Source organism: Penicillium samsonianum (genome assembly GCF_028829775.1).
Source record: "Penicillium samsonianum strain IBT 33392 chromosome Unknown utg000003l_segment0_segment0, whole genome shotgun sequence".
Taxonomy (NCBI): Eukaryota; Fungi; Ascomycota; class Eurotiomycetes; order Eurotiales; family Aspergillaceae; genus Penicillium; species Penicillium samsonianum.
In genome coordinates this window covers 3543903-3564933 of record NW_026643261.1, presented here as the reverse complement: position 1 = coordinate 3564933, position 21031 = coordinate 3543903, and the positions used below count along the sequence as shown (strand labels likewise).

At 50.9% G+C, this 21031-nt stretch overlaps 8 protein-coding genes across 8 annotated transcripts; 6 read left to right on the top strand and 2 right to left on the bottom strand.

Moving 5' to 3' along the window:
* Positions 1-417: 417 nt before the first annotated feature.
* N7471_004952 (F-box/WD repeat-containing protein) lies at positions 418-2634 on the top strand (the record flags this gene model as incomplete). Its single annotated transcript, XM_057277671.1, has 3 exons — positions 418-1201; positions 1260-1602; positions 1653-2634. 3 exons carry the CDS (start codon positions 418-420, stop codon positions 2632-2634), a joined length of 2109 nt encoding a protein of 702 aa, XP_057137281.1.
* An 829-nt stretch (positions 2635-3463) lies between these two features.
* eb1 (microtubule-binding protein BIM1) lies at positions 3464-4609 on the top strand (the record flags this gene model as incomplete). Its single annotated transcript, XM_057277670.1, has 6 exons — positions 3464-3477; positions 3554-3625; positions 3725-3759; positions 3857-3934; positions 3999-4483; positions 4547-4609. 6 exons carry the CDS (start codon positions 3464-3466, stop codon positions 4607-4609), a joined length of 747 nt encoding a protein of 248 aa, XP_057137280.1.
* A 1526-nt stretch (positions 4610-6135) lies between these two features.
* N7471_004950 (uncharacterized protein) lies at positions 6136-7788 on the top strand (the record flags this gene model as incomplete). The annotated part of the gene is made up of 1 exon (XM_057277669.1): positions 6136-7788. One exon carries the CDS (start codon positions 6136-6138, stop codon positions 7786-7788), a length of 1653 nt encoding a protein of 550 aa, XP_057137279.1.
* Positions 7789-10334: 2546 nt separating this feature from the next.
* Positions 10335-14175, top strand: pmcB (putative calcium-translocating P-type ATPase(PMCA-type); the record flags this gene model as incomplete). The annotated part of the gene is made up of 5 exons (XM_057277668.1): positions 10335-11144; positions 11197-11627; positions 11684-11829; positions 11893-13315; positions 13383-14175. The coding sequence occupies 5 exons, from the start codon at positions 10335-10337 to the stop codon at positions 14173-14175; spliced, it is 3603 nt and encodes a 1200-aa protein (XP_057137278.1).
* Positions 14176-14806: 631 nt separating this feature from the next.
* N7471_004948 (actin-related protein 2/3 complex subunit 5 family protein) lies at positions 14807-15473 on the top strand (the record flags this gene model as incomplete). Its single annotated transcript, XM_057277667.1, has 2 exons — positions 14807-15165; positions 15251-15473. 2 exons carry the CDS (start codon positions 14807-14809, stop codon positions 15471-15473), a joined length of 582 nt encoding a protein of 193 aa, XP_057137277.1.
* A 204-nt stretch (positions 15474-15677) lies between these two features.
* On the bottom strand, positions 15678-16838 carry N7471_004947 (uncharacterized protein; the record flags this gene model as incomplete). The annotated part of the gene is made up of 2 exons (XM_057277666.1): positions 15678-16520; positions 16611-16838. 2 exons carry the CDS (start codon positions 16836-16838, stop codon positions 15678-15680), a joined length of 1071 nt encoding a protein of 356 aa, XP_057137276.1.
* Positions 16839-16978: 140 nt separating this feature from the next.
* On the top strand, positions 16979-19319 carry N7471_004946 (putative dynactin Arp1 p62 subunit RO2; the record flags this gene model as incomplete). Its single annotated transcript, XM_057277665.1, is given in 3 exon segments — positions 16979-17739; positions 17800-18935; positions 18955-19319. The coding sequence occupies 3 exon segments, from the start codon at positions 17357-17359 to the stop codon at positions 19317-19319; spliced, it is 1884 nt and encodes a 627-aa protein (XP_057137275.1). The 5' UTR covers positions 16979-17356.
* A 642-nt stretch (positions 19320-19961) lies between these two features.
* N7471_004945 (40S ribosomal protein eS7) lies at positions 19962-20958 on the bottom strand (the record flags this gene model as incomplete). The annotated part of the gene is made up of 3 exons (XM_057277664.1): positions 19962-20325; positions 20421-20503; positions 20803-20958. The coding sequence occupies 3 exons, from the start codon at positions 20956-20958 to the stop codon at positions 19962-19964; spliced, it is 603 nt and encodes a 200-aa protein (XP_057137274.1).
* Positions 20959-21031: the final 73 nt, after the last annotated feature.

Below are 21031 nucleotides of genomic sequence, written 5' to 3'. Positions count from 1 at the left end.
CAAGTAACTTGATGGTCGAACCAATCACTCCTCCCCAATTCACCGCCCGAACTCAGACCCATTCGTTCTGCTTTCTGGAATTCTTCCGCCGTTTTTAACTTCTCCTTGCGCCTTCGTCTTTTTTTTTCTTTTGTTGTTCACTCTCTATAGTTCGTTCATTAATCTCTCTATCTATTTCTCCATCTTTTTCATTCTCTTGGGTCCTTGGAGTTTGCGAACGGTCGTTGAATTATACACTTTGTTAGACATATCTCACCGAACCCCTAAGACCAAACGTCACATCGGTCGACAAACGATAAATAGACCGGACACAAAAAGCCTCGTCATTCTTTGTCCCAACATCCGCCGTCACATATCGGCGATTAGATTGACCCAATTATTGTTTAATTTGCACTCAACACACCAACAACTTCAGTCATGTCGCAACGAGAGACCAACGCCACATCCACAAGGCGACGCCCCTCGTTGTCGTTTCGTTCACGCCGACGGACCGTGAGTCATGCCGCCCCGGTGTCAAAAGAGCTGGCTTTGGACACATGGGAGGAGCCATACTTGGTGGAAATATGCCAGGATGACTGCGCACCGGTCGTGGAAGAGATAGACCCATTCCCGAACGCGGCTCCGCGGCGCCGCGGAGCCAAAAGCTTTTCGAGTTTGAAGCATCCTGTGGATGGTTTGGTCGCTCTCGGCCGCCGCCTGTCCGTCAGTATTCGCAACAAGCCTTCTAAGCAAACGATTCCTCTCACCGAGGACATCAAATTGGTTGATGACGATGAAGACCGTTACTATCACCAAACTTCGAGCCATGCAAACCATAAGCGCATGGCCTCCGGTAGCTCGGATGTTCGGTCCACGAAACCACATTGGCACCAGGGCTACAGCGTCAATCGGCGCCCTTCTTTGAATAGTGTGTCTGCCCTGCATAGTTTCTATGCCCCCACTGCCTCGATCCCTGCCCCCATCCCGGGCCGTGGGCAGGCACCTCCAGTTCTGCCGAATCACCTGTTCTCAGGTGCCGCCGCGCGCGCCGCAGCCGCAGAGCAGAATGAGCGGATGGAGGCTGCGCGGATGGCTAAGGTGGAACTGGAGAACAAGATGCTAGATCTGAGGGTCCCGCTTGACTCGGAGAGCGGTATTTGTATTGACTTGCGCGATCGATCGGATGTGTCAGACACCGATTTGTTGGCTATGATGCGACTCGGTAAGGATAAACCCCCTGATCGGCAGCGCGCGTGCTTTGCTAACTTCTCTTTTTTTAGATCCCGTGGCTCTGCTTCCGGCTGAGATTACATCGCACATTTTGTCATATTTGGACCCTGATTCCCTCATGGACGTGGAGCTGGTGTCTCGCACCTGGTTCCGTGCGTCCTCTTCTCATGTTTGGAGGCATGTATTCCGCAATGCATATGGCCGACGGCCAGCAAGCGAGACAGCCTCCAAGGTGAAGCTGTCATCTGGCTTAGGGAAGTCAATCCCGAACCAGGACTGGAAGAAGAAGTTCCTTGTTCGACGCGCTCTCGATCAGCGCTGGAAGGATGGCAAGGCTGCAGCCATTTATCTTCAAGGTCATGAGGACAGTGTCTATTGCTCTCAATTCGACGAGTAAGTTAACATTGATCTGTTGATGCCGTGCACTGCTAACAAGTCTGTAGAAACAAAATCATTACTGGCTCCCGTGATCGGACGGTTCGTGTGTGGGACGCACACTACCCATGGTCATGCCAGAAGATTATTGGGCCACCCGCGGCCCGGACTTTCCGTCGTGGTCCAGTGAATAATCCAACTTCCCAGGCCACGGGGAAAGCCCCCTTTCTGACTATTACCCCGCCGTGGCCCACGCTAGATGAAACGATGGAAATTATGGCGCCACTGGAGGAAGAATCGATATACCACAGCGCATCAATCCTGTGCCTGCAGTTTGACGAGGAGATCATGGTCACAGGGTCTTCGGACTTTACTTGTATCGTGTATGACATCAAGGACGATTACCGACCGATTCACCGTCTTTCCGGCCACCATGCCGGTGTGCTTGATGTGTGCTTTGATGACCGGTACATCGTCTCATGCTCCAAGGATACCACCATCTGTGTGTGGGACCGAAACACCGGTGGGCTTTTGAGGCAGCTCAACGGTCACCAAGGGCCAGTGAACGCTGTGCAGCTACGCGGTGACCTTATAGTGTCAGCCAGCGGTGACGGTGTTGCCAAGATGTGGAACGTGGTCTCCGGCCAATGTGTCAAGGAGTTCACCAGCAAGGACCGTGGCCTCGCATGTGTCGAATTTAGTGACGATGGCCGGACCATCCTCACTGGCGGTAACGACCGCATAATCTATCAATTCGATGCTAACACGGGCGAGCTCGCTAACGAGCTCCACGGGCATTCAGGCCTCATCCGATCTCTGCACCTCGATAGCGCAAATAAGCGCATCATTAGCGGTAGCTATGACATGAGTGTCAAAGTGTTCGACCGTGATTCAGGTGACCTGTCCATCAACTTCCCTGGCTGGACCACAAGCTGGATGTTGAGCGTGCAGTCCGATTATAGACGCATTGTTGCGACGAGCCAGGACTCCAGGGCTGTCATTATGGACTTTGGATATGGATTAGACGGGATCGACCTATTAGAGGAGTGATCTATTTGCATTTTGTTTATATACCGCTTGCTCTTCTTCTCAGCGCTGCTTCTTTCCCTTTGTGGGGTTGTTTGGTCATTATTATTATACATTGCTTGGATTAGGGAGTTAGATATGAGGTTTCCCTTTATCGTCTTGGGTACAAATTGGATCAGGACTTAGAATATTGGCAGAATAAATTCTCCTTCTTTGTTATACCTATACACATCGCAACACTGCAAAATTACATTCCTAGCATATATTATCGTATATCTTGTATCGCGACAATAGCCTCAACTTCAATTGAGTTAGGTCGTCGCCTGAGGCGATAAGGTAGCGACAAGATCAATAGATCGACCATTTCTGCTGGTCAAATATGGCGGCGGGAAGGCGGTAGAAGCGGCGGTCAACCGGGTAAGCAGCGATGCATACGCGGCGATAACTTGATATTCTGGGCGACAGCATGATGGGAGATATGATATATGAGATTTGACCAGTTGTGATGGAGTTGTGCCTCACTCGACGATGTAATAGTTTCATGCACCGAGGTAATATCATAGTCTACGATGTGATACCTCAGGTACGACTTGACACCTCAGGCATCAAAGGATTGATTAACTAATCTATCTGTGATTCGCCGGAAAAAGTGGGCTAGCGCCAGTGTGATCCGTGGGATTTAGCATCAAAACAATCCCTCTGCTGTTTCCCATCAACCACACAAGCAGAGACCGACAAGAAGTCCTGGGCTTGCGGTGTAATATCTTCATCAAGCTCTTTTCCCACTTAGCGATCATCCCAGTCTTATTTTCCGCTTTAGCGTTTCCATTGATAACTATTCTACCCCACCATCATGGGTGAATCCAGGTTCGGCTTTTCTCCTATTCCCCGCCATCTCGCGACCAATATGGCCTTGCTGACGCCGATCAATTTATGATTTCAGACAGGAACTGCTGGCATGGCTTAACAACCTGCTGCAGCTGAACCTTACCAAGATTGAGCAGTGTGGAACTGGGTATGGTTGATCAATATTCTCTCCGACTTCAAAGGGCCCGGGGGCGATCTTTTTTTGTATAGATCAGATGGGCTGACCTCTTATCTTGCCTCTCTATAGTGCTGCCCTCTGCCAGGTCTTCGATTCGATTTTCAGTATGTAATCACCACGACTTGCGCAATAATCGAGAGACAGAGACGGTCCCGGACTGAGTTGTGGAACATATACTGACTGGTTGATCTCTTTGTTCAGTGGATGTTCCCATGTCCCGGGTCAAGTTCAATGTGAACACTGAATATGCTTACCTCCAGAACTTCAAGGTTCTTCAGAGTATGTGAAGGCGGATTCCAGATTCGGCCAACGATCCCCTTTTTAACATATTCAAATCACCCAGATGTCTTCGCCCGCCACCAGGTCAACAAGCCCGTCCCCGTCCAGTCCCTCACAAAGTGCCGCATGCAGGACAACCTTGAGTTCCTCCAGTGGGTTAAGAAATACTGGGACCAGCACTATCCCGGTGGTGAATACGACTCCGTTGGCCGGCGCAAGGCCTCCGGTGCCCCTGGTTCCGTCGGCGGAGCCCCCGCTTCGCGCGCCCCGTCTGCTGGCAGCGCACGCCGTGGAGTGACCCCGACCACTGGCGCTGTCCGTCCCCGGGTTGCCACTGCGGCCAGTGGAGCGGCCACCGCTGCCCTGCAACAGGAGATCTCGACACAGAAGGAAGCGATCGCAGGACTGGAGAAGGAGCGCGATTTCTACTTCGCCAAGTTGCGCGATATCGAGCTGCTGCTCCAGAGTGCCATTGAAGCCGACCCCGAGCTTGAAAAGGAGGAAGACACGCTTGTTAAGCACATCCAGGGCATTCTATACTCGACCGAGGTCCGTTCCCTTGACCTATTCGCTGAGGATTCCCCAAACTGACGCTTCTGTGCTCCCCGCTAGGACGGCTTCGAGATCCCCGCTGAAGGAGAGGAGGTTGCGGCCGACGACCTCGAGACTTTCTAAGCGAAATATGAGTTTTGGGCCCGTGAGGAGGAAAGACCCGTTACTAAATACCCCCCTCCTATTCTTTCTTGTCTTCCTTTGCAGGTGTCAAATAAGACGAGCTGAGCACGTAGATATGGAGTCAAATGCATACATCCTATTTTTCCATGGAGACAGTGGTCTGACACTTAGGCTTAAAATAGGTTTATGGAGAATGGGATCGGCAAATGATTCTCCGTTAGTACAACGTATGTTGGGATCAGGTGGAGTGGTCGTGCATGATGACACATTATTATTTTGAGGGAAATGTGGAATTGCTACTCCGTAGAGTCAAGACAAACATATATGCTAAAGATATGTTTTCATTTACTGCATGTAACCCATTGTCCCTTGCCTATGTAAATAGCCATTTGACGCTAAGCCGACGATAATTAAACCTGCATGGTAGACTAAACCCAAAAGAGACTAGTTAGCTTGGCCAGAACCTCATCTGGGCCCTGTCACTTTCTATTCGTTGATCCCGCGGTACCTGGCGGTACCTGCGTTGAGGAAGAACTGGCTTTTGTTTTTTATTTCTGGTTTGTTTTCCTATTCTTTTTTTAATGAAAGAGACCAAGATTAGTATTCAATTCCAGATATCTTTCCCTGAAATCAGGAAGGAAAAAAAGAAAAGAATCTGTCGGCCCCCGAGCCTAGTTCGTCACTAACACGGGTCGCCTAGACTAGGCCTCGATAGGGGATTGTTTGGTCCGGTCTGGGTCCTTTTTCCATCTTCCCGTTTCGCTTCTTCTCTTTCGTGTGTGTCTCGCTTTTTGGTCTTTTTTTGGATCTCTTTCTGGTCTCTTTTTTCGCTTTGCATTTTGTGTACATTCATCCTCTCTTGACTGAGATTTATGCCAGTGTGACCATACTGCCCTCAGAGCTGTCCCGTCCGACCTGCTTACTCTCTCGACACATATTAAGCACTGTATATTCCTCTTTGTGGTTCCAACAGATATCCTCAAACACAATGGATTAGGATCTGAGACTGGGTTCTCTTTTTTTTCATTCTACTCTTTTCGTCACTCTTTTACTCCAGGTATGTGCTGGTATCAATTCGTTCGAGGTCCTCGATCTGTTTGCTTACATGGCGTGGGGCTTCCTCAATTGAACTCATCCATACTAACTCCGCTTAGTCGTCTGTACGATTGCCATTCCCTCCACGTAACTGTGCACCATATATCACGATATTCTTGAGCTGCTATCCATGCTACGCTCTTCTTGTTGATCACAAAGTTTGGCTACGCCTTTGCCAACATCCATTCATTCATACTTGTCAACCGGGTCATTCTTTACTGAGTTCGACGATCTATCAATCTTTCCATACCAACTGTGCGCACGCTAGAACGTGTTTTTCTTTCGTTTACTTTGACCTTATCAACCCCATTCTTCGCAATACTGCGAAGCTCAACCTCTGTGAGGATCATTCTTTGTTTTGCTACTTTGTCTTGATATTACATTGCATGTGATTGGCAATTGACCTGGACGTGTATGGGAAAACTGTCAACATGGCTCATGGTCATTTCCGTCACTCGCGCATCGGCAATCTAATTAGCGCCAGGCGCCGCCTGCAAGCTGAGCTTGGTGAACAGCATGCAGGCTCTGATTTACTTGAGGATGATTCATTTCAAACCCCTGTCCTCCCCGCCACTGGTATGCTTCCGGATGAAAATTGCGACTCGTCAAAAAACTCCATGTGTCTTGAGCATGGCATGAACGAATCTGATTCAATACTTGAAAAGCGGGAAGAGACGACTTCCGCCGACCCGACTAGTATTGAGACTGTATTGCAGATAGTTGATGCTAGCTCACAGACTCCCTTTCAGTCGACTACTACTGGCTTTCCTATGACGATATCGCATTCTACATACGCCACCGACACTCTACCGAGCTCGGACAGCTTGACTGCGACTGCGACTGCGAGTGTGACTGCAAGTGCAAGTGCCTCTATAGATTTAGGGCTATTGACCTCGCCGACGCCTACCTCTGCTACCCAGCCGACACCACCGCCACTATCCGAGACGCTATTTTCAAGCATCTCCACGAACTCTACTCAAATTTCTTTGGCCACCACAAACTCCACAAGTCAACTTTCATCAGCAATAAGATCTGCCTCAGCCACAGTCATCAGTTCGCCTGCATGGAGTTCGACTCGCCTCGTCACCCCTTCTAGCTCTGCGCCATCTGTTATGACAACATCATCCCAGGTGCACAATTACTGGTCATATTCTGGTAGCTCCGGCTCCAGTTCCAGTTCCAGCTCCCCGACAAGCCCGACCTCCAGCACAGACTACACAACCTCTTCATCAAATGTATATGGAGGCTCAGAGTCAACTGGCTCAGCGACTAGTACTGGAACCGCACCAACTACAAGTGAAACGCAGGCCTCGCAGGATTCAACAAGTAATCCCGACACACCTAAAATCGTGGGCGGTGTAGTAGGATCAATCGCCGGTCTCGCTCTCATTCTTCTTCTTCTATTTTACTACCTCCGCCGCCGAGGATTCTTAATGGGGAAAATGGGACGTCCCCCTATGTTAGGTGACGCAGCAGCCGGGGCTGGAGCAGGGGCTGGGTCTAGGTCTAGAGAAATTGTCGAGCGACGCGAAAGCAACGACCCCCTCTTCACAGCCTCATACCTCGCCCCCGCATTCATGAAGCGTTGGCGCCAGTCCACGGCAACAACGCGCTCTGGAAGCACCATCGACTCTGCCCCCAGCGAACGCGGGTTCCAAAAGATTTCCGGCAGAAAGCTCCCTCCCGTCTTCACCCACGGTGGAGACGGATATGGCGGCGGACTAGACGGCGATTCTCCCACCGTACCAGGCTTCCCGGCCACCTCACCAGGAACCGGACCAATGGCATCACCCTCCTTCTATGCTCCGCCCCCAACCTCGCAATATGGCGGTATGCCGCTGGACTCAAACTACACCCGCGAGGTCGAGGAGCATACCCCACCGACACGGCCCAACCCCGTCCACCTTCCTATCTCCAGCGCGGTCAACGTTGCCACTCCGATCACTGTCACACCGGCCCACCCCGTTGCGCAACCACAGAGTGCGGTGCCTTTCGCGCCGCCGCGGCCGGATGGGCTTGGCCGCAGTTTGCACAGTTTCGACGGGAGTCGAAGCAGCCGCTTCACTGAGGTTATTGATCAGTAATTGTCAATGTTGCGATATGGGACATGTGAAATGATGGAAATGAAGTGATGGGTGGGGGCGCAGTCTCTGTGACATCGGACTCCGGGGCTTGTCCCCGATCGTACCTTTTTTTATTGTTATTATTTTTTTTCTGTTCGATTTTTTACCTCTTTGTGCTGCTGTAAAAGCGCATTTCCTGTCTTTGATTGTCATTTTGTCGTTATATTCTCTTTTTTCACTATTGATACCCCCCTCTTTTCTATTTTCTCTCTTCTGCTCCTATTTCTCTTACTTATTGTTCAAATTAGTTTCTCTTCACTATCTTCCTACTTAACTTTGATGTTTGCGTCATTGTGAATATATTATTTTGTTCTCTTGGTATGAGTCGAGGCCTGAAGAGTATCAGCTCGGATAATCAATGTAATCTAAAGTCATCAAGCTTCACTCATGAAACATTGTCCATTTGCCATACGTATAGATGGCTTCTGGCAGAGAAATCACTCAGGTTTTAAACTGATTACTATATGTCGCTGGACACATGCAGGGAACCTCGCCCAGGTGCTCATCAGCCGTGTAACACATCTTGCCTCGCGCACGAATCCCACTGTACGGCCGGCCATGCGTGCTGACCACGTGGCAAGGCCGGTGAGAGTAATATCATTGCAGACCAATGTCATCTCTTATAGGACTGCTTCATCTGATCTGTGAGACCTCCATCGTGTTGCCGTCCGAGAGTAGCTACTGCTGCGGTTGGATCAGATATTCCTTTCTATATATGTCTGACGAGTCGAAAGAGATGAGTTTGATCGAATGCTTTGGAAAATGAGCCGCAATTCCAAATAAAACGCCTTTCAGGCGTCAAAATGTCAAAGGGGAGGCCGAACTTTGATCACAGATATTTGGAGGCAGGCGCAGGTACTGTTGAGGATTCGTGTCAAATGAGGCTTAAACATTGGCCTCTTCTCAAGTATATCGGCACATACGCGTCCTGAGACCAAATTTGGGCTGTAGTTTCTGTAACAGCCACTATCGGTTACCTAGATGTTGTGTGCGAGTACGAGTGCTTCTGCCTAGCTACTCAAGAGCCTTGGAGTAGCCTTTTCTTGGGGTGAGTCTGCCCAATGCCACTGTTACCTATTGCACTGCCCTTCTCCGACCAAGCTGGTTATGTTTCTTGCCTCCCGGGTCATACTTGAGCTCATGAGCCTCCAGTCATCCATAGTATGAGCCGCACCGCCACATAGTTTAACGCACCGCCACAATACGCCACAAAGGCGATCTCGCTTCCTTGTTCTCCAACGCCTCCTTACACCCGGCACACCCAATCTCAAGTTACTACTCACGGAGTAGTGTGCGGATTAGTGGCTTGCGAAATTAAATAATTTCTGTCGTGTGCCTTGATAGGTTCTGACAGTGGTTCCGCGTGCTCATGACGCGCACAGTCTAGCCGCTCATCAAGTGGACACTTACCCCATCTCCAGCAACCTAGAACAGACACGATCAAGCCCCATTATGCAAAGAGACTCATCTCGCCTCCTTACTTGCGCTCATGGTCAAACAATAATTCCAATACAAACACAATATATCGAGGTGAAATATATCAAAATGATTGGGTCATCCGCGAGGCGCAGCAAATGGCATATCCACAATGACAAAACCCAATTTGATCGCAACGCCCTCGCATTGGACACCTGCGCTTGGCGTAACGCTATTCGACAGCCGCTGATCCCAGGATTTAGCATTGCATGTAGCATGGGTGTGAAGAAACTGGGCTAGAGTAACAGAAAAAGAAGCCCGGCGCTTACATTCCTCAGCTTTTGGGGTGTGGATGCCTATGAACTTCGCCTTCTTCTTTAACATGATACTACTCCTACATCATACACGGAGCTCCGTAACCCCTGTTCTAACCGACAAAGATTGCCGCTTGCAGTCTTGGAAAAGGGGCTGTGTTGTGATACCGTACGGGGTAATAAGTGGCACACCCTGGCACCACTTCATCAAGAGTATATATTATATTTTACTTTTTGATCGCTCCGATCTTCTCAGGTGGAGATAACATATCCCCTCTTATACTACTTGGCATTACTCGCAAAAAACGCTCGTTGCAAATTGCCAGAAGAAAATTCACTAAATCCTCGGCATCTCTGGGCATCCATCCTTGGAAGTACACAGCCCCGTTGAGAGGGGAAAAGATAACAAGGACTCGCAACCCCGGCGGCACACGAGACAATTCTTGATATCAGAGAATATTACATGAACCTCTTCATGAGCTGCTTTTAAATTTGATTCGCATATTCTTCCGGAAGAGCTCCGTGCGATTCGCACTAACTATATGTCTTCTTCAAACAATGACTCCTCCCATCAGGGCTCACTATTGAGTCCTGTTATAGTGACAGACTTTTCGGGCAGAGAGGTTGGTCACCCAAGCCATTCTATAAACGCCTGAACTCTTTCGCTGATCATCCCATTTCTATTTTCTCTTGCAGCGATCTATATCTACAGCCTCTTCCGCGTGGTCAGGTCCTACAGATCTAAACCACAGCCCGACTTCTCCTGTCTCATCAGATATGGCGTGGAATCAACCAGACCCAGACCGGCTGATGGTTCAAAGTGCCTCGCATCGACTGTCACAGTCGATCGATGGCGATACACTGCGTCCGCGGGCGGACTCATTCGCTTCTTCTGCAGATACTGTAGTTCGCTCGCGGGCGAACTCCGAGGTAGACCCGGATCATACTTCCAAAGATGCGTACGACGATGTATCGCTGGCAGATGCTTTGAAACCAGATCCGAGGAATGAAACTGATTTCCAAGTCGAGGATAATCGGTTTGCGTTTTCCCCGGGCCAACTAAACAAAATGCAGAACCCGAAGTCTTTGGCTGCATTCCATGCTCTTGGTGGATTGCAGGGTCTGGAGCGCGGTCTGCGAACGGATCTAAATGCTGGTTTGTCAATAGATGAAGGGTGTCTGGAGGGCAATGTCGAGTTCCAGGATGTGGCACCGACGGCGCAACACACATCTACAGGAAAATCCCCATCAAAACCTGTCACTTCGGCGCCCGCGCCGGTATCATCTGGTAATGGCTCACCCTTCGAAGACCGCATTCGTGTCTTCAGTCGGAACAAACTACCCGCTCGGAAATCGACCGGGTTCCTGAAATTGTTTTGGGCTGCATATAACGACAAAATTATTATATTATTGACTATCGCCGCCGTGGTCTCGCTATCCCTGGGGATATACGAGACCGTGTCGGGAGGCACAGGCGTCGACTGGGTAGAAGGAGTTGCCATCTGCGTGGCAATTTTGATTGTCACAGTTGTCACAGCTGCCAACGATTGGCAAAAAGAAAGACAATTTGCCAAACTCAATAAACGGGCAAGTATTCCTCTACCAATCCAGAAAGTGGGCACGGCTGACATCCCAACAGAACGATGACCGCGAAGTCAAAGTCACCCGCTCAGGCAAAACTAACATGGTTTCAATCTACGATATCATGGTCGGCGACATCCTTCATCTCGAAGCAGGTGATTCCATCCCCGCAGATGGCATTCTAGTTTCAGGCTACGGCGTGAAGTGCGACGAGTCTTCCGCCACCGGCGAGTCGGATCAAATGAAAAAGACCCCTGGCCATGAAGCCTGGCAGCAAATTGTCGGCGGCAAGGCAACCAAGAAACTCGACCCGTTCCTGATCTCCGGTAGCAAGGTCCTTGAAGGTGTGGGAACTTATGTTGTCACCAGTGTTGGCCCCTATTCTACCTATGGACGGATCTTGCTGTCGCTGCAGACTCCTAATGACCCAACGCCGCTTCAGGTCAAGCTGGGCAAGCTGGCGGATTGGATCGGATACCTGGGTACAGCGTGAGTTGACCATCCTACTTCATTATGTTGTACTGCTTACTGATGATAATTGACAGAGCTGCTGGTATTTTGTTCTTCGTTCTGCTCTTCCGATTTGTAGCCGATCTTCCTAACCACCCGGAAAAAAACGGTGCTATGAAAGGCAAAGAGTTTGTGGATATTCTTATTGTTGCTGTCACGGTTATTGTTGTCGCTATTCCAGGTAAGCCCTGATGTTTTGCAGCAGAATTTTCTGAACTCTACTGACATCCATTTTCTTTGCTAGAGGGCCTTCCATTGGCAGTAACGCTGGCTTTGGCCTTTGCTACCACACGAATGGTCAAAGAGAACAACCTCGTCCGTGTCCTTCGCGCATGCGAGACAATGGGCAATGCCACAGTCATCTGCTCTGATAAAACAGGCACATTGACACAGAACAAGATGACTGTTGTGGCCGGAACCTGGGGCTCGGATCAGGACTTTAGCCAGAGAACCGAAGATGAAGATGTGAAGGGTTCAATGACTACTTCGGCGGTCTCCCAGAAACTATCGGCTCCCATCAAGGATTTGATCATTAAGAGCATCGCTTTGAACTCAACTGCCTTTGAACAGGAAAAAGACGGCTCCATCGATTTTGTCGGTAGTAAGACTGAGGTTGCGATGCTTCAGTTAGCCCGGGATTATATGGGCATGGATCTTGTCTCGGAGCGTGGCTCCGCTGAGATCGCCCAATTGATTCCTTTCGACTCCGCCAGGAAATGCATGGGTGTTGTTTACCGTGTTCCTGGTGTTGGCTACCGACTGCTAGTCAAGGGAGCGTCCGAGTTGATGGTCGGCGTCTGCACTACAGAAATTGTCAACATTGATATCTCCAAAGAGAGACCCGATGTGGAGCAGCTTTCTGAGGCACAGAAGAAGAAGATCCTGGAGATCATCGACAATTATGCTCACAAGTCTCTTCGGACGATTGGCATGGTCTACAAAGACTTCGCAACCTGGCCCCCGACAGAAACCAAACATTTTGAAGATTCCTCGGCGAACTTCGAGGATTTCTTCCATAGTATGACATGGGTCGGAGTTGTGGGTATCCAAGACCCTCTTCGCCCCGAAGTCCCGTCAGCCATTCGCAAATGCCACTCGGCAGGCGTCCAGGTCAAGATGGTGACTGGTGACAACGTTGCCACTGCTACCGCTATTGCAACTTCTTGTGGAATCAAGACGGAAGATGGATTGGTCATGGAAGGCCCCAAGTTCCGCCAACTCACAAACGCGGAGATGGATGAAGTAATTCCGCGCCTACAAGTGCTAGCACGATCATCCCCCGATGACAAGCGAATCTTGGTCGAACGGCTCAAGGCCCTCGGTGAAACGGTCGCCGTAACAGGTGATGGCACCAATGACGGTCCGGCTTTGCGGACTGCAGATGTCGGCTTCTCCATGGGTATTGCTGGGACTGAGGTCGCTAAGGAGGCGAGTTCCATTATTCTTCTGGATGATAACTTCAAGTCCATTATCACGGCGATCTCTTGGGGACGAGCTGTCAATGACGCCGTTGCCAAGTTTTTGCAGTTCCAGGTCACGGTCAATATCACGGCCGTGATACTCACCTTTGTGTCATCTGTGTACAGCAGTGATAACACCAGTGTTTTGACAGCTGTGCAGCTGCTCTGGGTGAATCTGATTATGGACACCTTCGCTGCTCTTGCCTTGTAAGTTGACCTGCTTGTTCTTCTATATTTCGCTTGGACTTTTTTTGCTAACGTTCTGTAAAAACAGAGCCACGGATGCCCCGACTGAACAAATTCTCGACCGCAAGCCTGTCCCCAAACACGCCTCCCTCTTCACAGTGACCATGTGGAAGATGATCCTCGGCCAAGCAGTATACCAGCTGGCCATCACATTCATGCTTTTTTTCGCAGGCGACCAGCTCCTCAGTGCCCATCTCAGCTCCGAGCCCGAGCTGCGCTCGAAGCAGCTCGCGACCGTGGTTTTCAACACCTTCGTGTGGATGCAGATCTTCAACGAATTCAACAACCGCCGCCTCGACAACAAGTTCAATATCTTCGAAGGCATGTTCCGCAATTACTGGTTCCTAGGAATCAACGCCATCATGATCGGCGGTCAGGTCATGATCGTCTACGTGGGCGGCCAGGCATTTAATGTGACTCGCTTGAGTGGCACCCTTTGGGGTGTGTGTATTATCTGTGCTATTGCCTGCTTACCCTGGGCTATCGTTCTCCGAATTATCCCAGACTACCATTTCGGGCTTGTTTTCAATGCCGTTGTTGGCGGCATGGCGGTTGTTTTGCGCCCGCTTTCTAAGGGGTGCAAGGCAATTGGCCGTGGTATCAGGTCCTTCTTTAGGCCCGTGAAGCGTTTCACTCGCCGTGTTGTCAACAAGCGGAAGTCTGAAGACGGAGCCGAGTTGAATCCACAGCCCGCAGAGTCTGCTGATCCCGAAGAAGCTCCCGAGAGACTTGAACTGAGCGAGCAAAAGCCCTCTCCTGAGCGTCCTACCACGCCTCCTATTGTCGTGGTTCCCCCTATCACAATTACAACCTCTCCTTAGTTGTCATTTTAGCGTTGGTGTTATTAGCATTTGGCTGGCTGTTTGATATTTTATTGTTATGCTATTTGTATATAAAGCATTGGGTTCGATAAAAGATGTGTATATATACCACCAGAAAAACGACACTTCTGCAATTTATGAAATTTACTTCCCTCTACATGGCAAATCAACACACTAGTATGTAGCCTTTTTACTCGCTAGAATACTCAATACTGTAGAAAACAAGAGCCTCCAGGCAACTGGGTTTAAGGTAATATGTTTCTGCCTCAGGCCACAACACCCCGTCTACCCAAGTGTCCAGCTCCATCTCCCGTGGACTCCCCAATTGACTCCGCATTGCCCAGTCGATACACCTAGTCACCTATCTGTGATCAGTCAATCTGGTCTCTGTCTCTCTCAAACACATATTGATCTTTTATTCCATCCCCATTGGATCTCATACCTCTCGGAGACATTCCCACGTCACTAATCTCCCCGCTTCCGCCCACCGCACCGATATACCAAACAGACCAACAGGCAGCTCCTCACAAAGCTACCTCAACACCAAACCCATTCGACTGGCTTGGCCAACAACTTGATCGAGACCCATTTCTACTCCGTTTCCGCCCTCAACCAAACCCCAACCGCCACCATGTCGCAAATCAACTATCGCACCATCAACATTGACGCCCTGGACCCCGAGTCCTCGGCCAACTTCCCCATGGAATCCCTTCTCCCCGCCACACTCCCTCAAGCCGCAAGCGCCAGTGATGCCGCCAATGCCGCGACACAGGTGCGCCAGATGCTGCGCGGCGGTGACCCGGAGGGCGCTCTGCGGACTGTCCTAGACACGGCGCCGCTGGGCGGCGACGACCGCGCCAAGGAGGTGCATCTTGCTACCGTCATCGATGTGCTTCAGGGTATCCGGCAGGGCGAGATGACCCGCATCCTGGAGGGCGTGTGCAGCGGGGATGGCGGGGCTGAGCGGGCGGATTGCTTGATGAAATACCTGTACGTGCAACTACTGTTTCGATTGCCAGGAGACGAAACGTCTGATGGAGAGTCGTGGATTTGATTGCTGATTTATTGATTACAGGTACAAGGGAATGTCCTCGGCTGCTCCCGGTAGCGGTGCCCAGTCGCCAAAGAAGCCGGTTTCGCCTCAGGATACGGGCTTCTCGCAGATCCAGGCTCGCAACTTGGGTGAAGGTGGTGGTGGTCAGCAGATGAGCGTTTTGCTGAGCTGGCACGAGAGACTTGTGGAGATTGCTGGTACTGGGTCGATTGTGCGGGTCATGACTGATCGCAGGACGGTTTGAGCGGAGAAAACAGCATCGGATGGAGGTTCGTTTCTTATGATTTACATTTGACTGTTTTTTTTGTTCTCGTCTTTTTGGTAGAGGCTTGCATTCCATACATCTCTGTGGATGATATCTCTTCAGTGTCGCTTTAAGCGTAGTTTTACATTAGTATATTGTGACAAAATGTTGGGCTTTTTCTCTTTGCCCTTTTGTCTCCATTCTTCATGGTCTATCAAAGTCACCTCCCTCAAGGATGTCCTTGAGGTTAACATCGCCGCTGCCACGCTGCAACGGCTTCGACTGGCCCGCGCCTTCCTTCCATCCAATCATAAAGATCAACCGGAACGTTGCTGGGATACCACGCGCACCTTCCTCCATATGCAGGGAACGATATATAGCCTCATTAGCCAGCAAGACATCCCGCGAAAGCGGTGCCGAGTCACGGTTCATGATTGCGTTACCCTCGCCCATCGCCTGCAAATCCTGCATGAGCGCAAATGTATCCGGGAACTCGACCACAATATCCTCAACATCAACAGTAAGCATCTTGAACCCAGTACGGCCCAACAAGCTCCCAACATCCTTGACATCCGCCAGAGGCGACACATGCGGACTCACACCACCACGTCGCTCCATATCAGCCAGTTGCAACGACCCGCGCAGCTCGTACAACGTATCACCACCAAACATAGCTGCGATAAACGGTGCATCGGGCTTCAGTATCGTGTTGACCTGTTCCAGCAGCGCGGGCAGGTCGTTGATCCAATGGATCGAGAGCGATGAGAGCACGGCGTCGAAGCTATTCGGTGCGTACGGCAACGTCTCCAGGTCCGGAATCACATCCCGCTGGATGTCAATCTCTTTGTTAAACAGTTCGTTCTCGTCGCGGTGGAGTAGCGCGCGCGATGTATCCACGCATGTCAGCTTCGAGATCTTTTTTGATAGTGGTGGTGTGATGGTTCCTTCCGGCATGACCGAGTCGACATTGGGGGACGTGAGAGCTCGGGCGATGTTGCAGCTGTTTGCGCCTAGATCTAGAACGTTTGGGAAGTCGCGTTTAATGTCCTATTCATGGCGAAAGAAGTTCTTGTCAGTTGATGTGTCTTTCCTCTACTTCAGCGCCTTTTTCTGCGCTTGTTTCGTTGAGTGGCTTACCAGTAAGCGCTCACATAACCGCATTGCCACTTCATCTTTCAGGTAGTCGACTTTCCGACTCTCTTCGACATTCCGGGCTGCCCGATCTTTTTGGAGGTGCTTGACTTTGCGGTTGAAGACCTCAAGTGTTGGGTTGCCGGGCGTCTGGCTGGCATATTTTCGAACAGTAGTTGTTGAGGCAAAGCATCGCCTTGAGAGGCTGGCACGAAATGTCTGTAGAGGTATCATTGTGGCTGTAGAATTGATATGGAGGATTCTAAACCCTCAAACATGCAAGTCCATGGTTTTGCGGCGATAGCGGGCAGAAAATGGCGGGATCTGACGTCGATTGTTGATGCGGAAGAGCTCCCTCTCCGCAGAACGTGGACCTTGGACTTCCTGAAATTGGTGTTTTCAAGACATTTGACCTGGTATCACTTCTAGTTTCTATATCGCATATATTTTGCATAGTGCATTGGCCGTGACAGAGCCATTGGCACCACTGCTCGAGTACGTCCTCGCGCGCCAACACGCTCCTCTCAGGGTCTCCGATTCGGCGCAACAAGGTTGGGATCCTGAAAATTAAGATATTTTTACTCGAAAAGACAAGCTATCTGATAGCTACGAATTTGCTACCAGTCAACCTGTTTCCTCCACCACGATATTCAGCTCTTAACCCCCACGGAGACAAAGCATGATTTGATCCAAGTATACACCTCGAAAGCTACAACACACAATCTCGCTCGCTCCTCCACATCAATATCAAAATGTCGCGTCCTTTCCCGTACACCTACATATCATGCCCCTGTGCCGACACCCCGGTCCCCGATCCAGCCAGGAAGCGGAGGTCGAGGGAGTCCCCGCAGAAATCGCCGCAGAAGCCACCACCCGAGCAAGCAAGCACAGACCAAGACAAGAAATTGTCAGCAAAAGAAGAACAACAAGGAGAGGACGAGGATGAAGAGCAAACATTTGATCCCCGATCTCCACGGTCCAATTTCTCGCTGTATCCGCCTGAACAGCTTCTCTACTGCGAAGAGTGCCATCAGATCAAATGCCCCCGGTGTATTACGGAAGAGATTGTGAGCTGGTACTGTCCTAGCTGCTTGTTTGAAACGCCGAGCAGCATGGTGCGGAGTGATGGTAATCGGTATGTACTAGAGGGTGTGAAGGGTTGTGTTTGACTATCCGCTAACACGCGCATATATAGATGTGGCCGAAATTGCTTTAATTGTCCTGTCTGCACGGGTCCGCTGGCTGTGAGTACCATTGAGAATGCTACAGGAAACGTGCCCCAACAGGGTCCGTGGGTGTTGTCTTGCGGGTACTGTCTTTGGACGACGCTAGACATCGGCATCAAATTCGACAAGCCGACAAATATTCGCAGTCAACTGCAAAAGATGACAGATTCCACTGCCCCGGCTGCTCTCGACCGCTCGAGGCAAGCTTCTCGCACTTTTGGAGATCTGAAACATCCGTTGTCCAGCTACGCCTCGGTTGATGAGAAATCCAATGCGCGTGAGCGTGAGCGTGATGGAGAGCAAGCTACACCAAAAGAAGACCCGGCTGCACCTCCAATGGGCACAGATGCCCGGTTCGCAGCTCTGAAGAACTTTTACCGCACACAGCTCGCTGAGACATCAAACTCGCCAAATGATCATCTTAGCTCAGAATTTGGGTTCTCTTCGCCCGGCGCCCTCAACCGGCTCATGTCACTCTACACATCCTCGTCCCGTCTAAGCGGACTGTATGGCGGCAACAAGAAGCCCAAGTCCAAGCCACCTGTTATGCGCGAAGCCCTGACTGCAAGCGAGGGTCTTCAGGTCGCCTCAGATAACAACGAGACGGACATGATTGCCCGACTTCATTCTCCAGAATGTGGCTGGGATGGTATGGCCTCGATAGACCAGCGCGCAACCCAATCACCGGACGCCCGCTTCGTCGACGATCTTCTCCCACTCCCAGTCCTCCTCCGAACTAAGCGAGCCAAGCGCTGCAAGTCCTGCAAGCACATCCTCGTGAAGCCCGAGAGCAAGCCGCAATCTACTCGCTTCCGCATCCGCCTTATTGCTCTCAGCTACATCCCCCTCCCAACCCTCCGCCCTCTAGCCCCCTCTTCCTCGTCAGCCCTCCCAGCCATGGCCCCAACCTCTGACCTCAACTCCCTCCCACCCCTACGCCCAATCCACGTCCTTCTTACTCTAAAAAACCACATGTTTGACCCCGTCCGCATCACCCTCGCCACGCCCCCCGTAACCCCTGGCCACGTTGCAACGAAAGTCACAGTTCTCTCTCCGCAGTTCGAGATTGGCGCGAACAGCGATGTCTGGGACGAGGCGTTGCAGGGTGCCTCTGCCCCCCTTAGCGAGTGACTCTCGCTCCGCCGTTCAACGTGGAGTCCCAGAGGCAGGCAAGGTGTGGGATAAGGGCCGGAACTGGACGACCGTGGTGTTGGAGGTTGTCCCTGGTACGTTGCCTGGGAGTAGTGCTGAAGGCGGTGATGGCAACCCCAATACCGAGACTAATGATGAGGATGTTTTGGCGGTTGCGGCTTCCAGGCAGGATGAGGATGTGCTTGAGATTCCGGTCTTCGTGCATATGGACTGGGATGCGGATGCGCAGCTTGATCAGCAGAATGTTGGAAAGGGATCTAAGCCTGATGATAAGGTTACCAGGGAGTTGGCTTATTGGATGGTCCTTGGTGTGGGCAGGATTCAGGCTTCGTTGTAGACAAATAGGGGGTTGCCATCGTCTTGTTCATAGTCGTGTCGACTGGTTTGCGTTTTATGCCTTTCATACCCCGGGTGTACTTGTATTTTTTCCCGTTCATAGAAGCATCTACATATTATTGTCCAGTGAGCTTCCAATTTGATCCTGCCAAGTAAACATAACAACAGAATATGAGCAACCTGACTTGACCATGGAGATATATTCAACAAGTATATCTGGGTGTCCATGGGCAGTCAATCTTATAATCTACAAGCAGGCTAGATCCCAATCCCATCCAGACAAAACCATCTAAAGGAAAAGTAATGAAAAGTCGGAATTGTTGAATTGGAATACTATCTGATATTCCATCCCACCCTCATTAGATCGGGAGATAGAGAGAGAACTCAACTCCATCGCCTCACCCAGAGCTCACACCGGACACAAAAACCAATGCAACCAGTGACTGGGGGCAAAAAAAGAAAAGAGAAAAAACCGTCAATGCATTTTTATGGAGATCATCTCTTTGGAACCCATCAATGGCGTTGAATCTAGCAACAATTCAAAACTAGAAACAATGCCATTCTCCCACGCATCAACCGAGCACATTCCAAGCCCCTAGCCCCAAAAAAAATTCAAAGTGAACAAAGAATTCTAAATATGCATTTAGAGCTCAGCGCCGCTCTGGGGGAACTCGAAGGCAACGGAGCGGCCGGTGAGGCGGCGGTAGACCTCGCCGTAGGCATCGAGGCGGTGGTCGACACCACCACGCTCCTTCTCGTCGAGGATGACCTTGAGGGTCTTGGAGCCGTCCTCCTTGGTGCGGGTGCGCTTGCCGACAATCTCGACGGGGTAGACGAGGTCGGAGAGGATGGAGTCGTGGACAGCGGTCAGAGTGCGCGAGCGGGGGCGCTTCTGGGTCTGGGTGGTGCGCGAGTTGGCGGAGCGCTTGGGGCGGGGCAGGATGCGGCGCTGGGCCACGAAGAGAACGTGGCGGTCGGAGAACTTCTTCTCGAGCTCGCGGGTGAGACTGGGGTTGGGTGTTAGTTTCGGGTTGTTCTTTGTTTTTGATGGGGGTCTTTTTTGGTAGGCCCATTGGTGTTGGAAGGGCTGGTGGTTGCTTACCGCTGCTGGATCTTGTGGAAGTTGGTCAGGAGGGGGACGGGGACGAAGACAATGATGGCCTTCTTGCCGTGGCCGACCTCAACCTAGATAGCAGAATAATGTCAGAGCGTTGTCCGGTTGAAAGTGTCGTGTGCACACAGAAACAGAATTCCTCCTGGAACGGCGTCTTGCTCTGCGAATTTTCATATCCATTTGCATGTTGCCTCCTTTGCTGATTATTCCTCTCCATGTTGATGATTTTGGCGTTGGTGGATATGAATTGAAATCAATCCACAAATCCAACCAATATACCCCGGAGCATCGAAAATCCCTCGAAAATTCACAGACGCCATTCCAGAACGATTCAATTCGCATGTCGGGAGCCTCGGACAACAATCCTTACCTCGCGGGCAGAGACGAACTGCAGGGGACGAAGGCTGGCCTTCAGGTCCTGTGTGTTGCTCTCGAGGTCGAAGAGAGCGCCGGCGATCGCGGTCTCCAGCTCGGAGGGGTTCTGCCGGGACGGCGAGTTGGGGGCGATCTTGTTGATGGCAGCCATTATTGCGAGCGACGGGGTGCTGCGGGAAGTGCTGGTGGTGATGTCGACGGAGGGGAGGTTCGCAGATTGAATC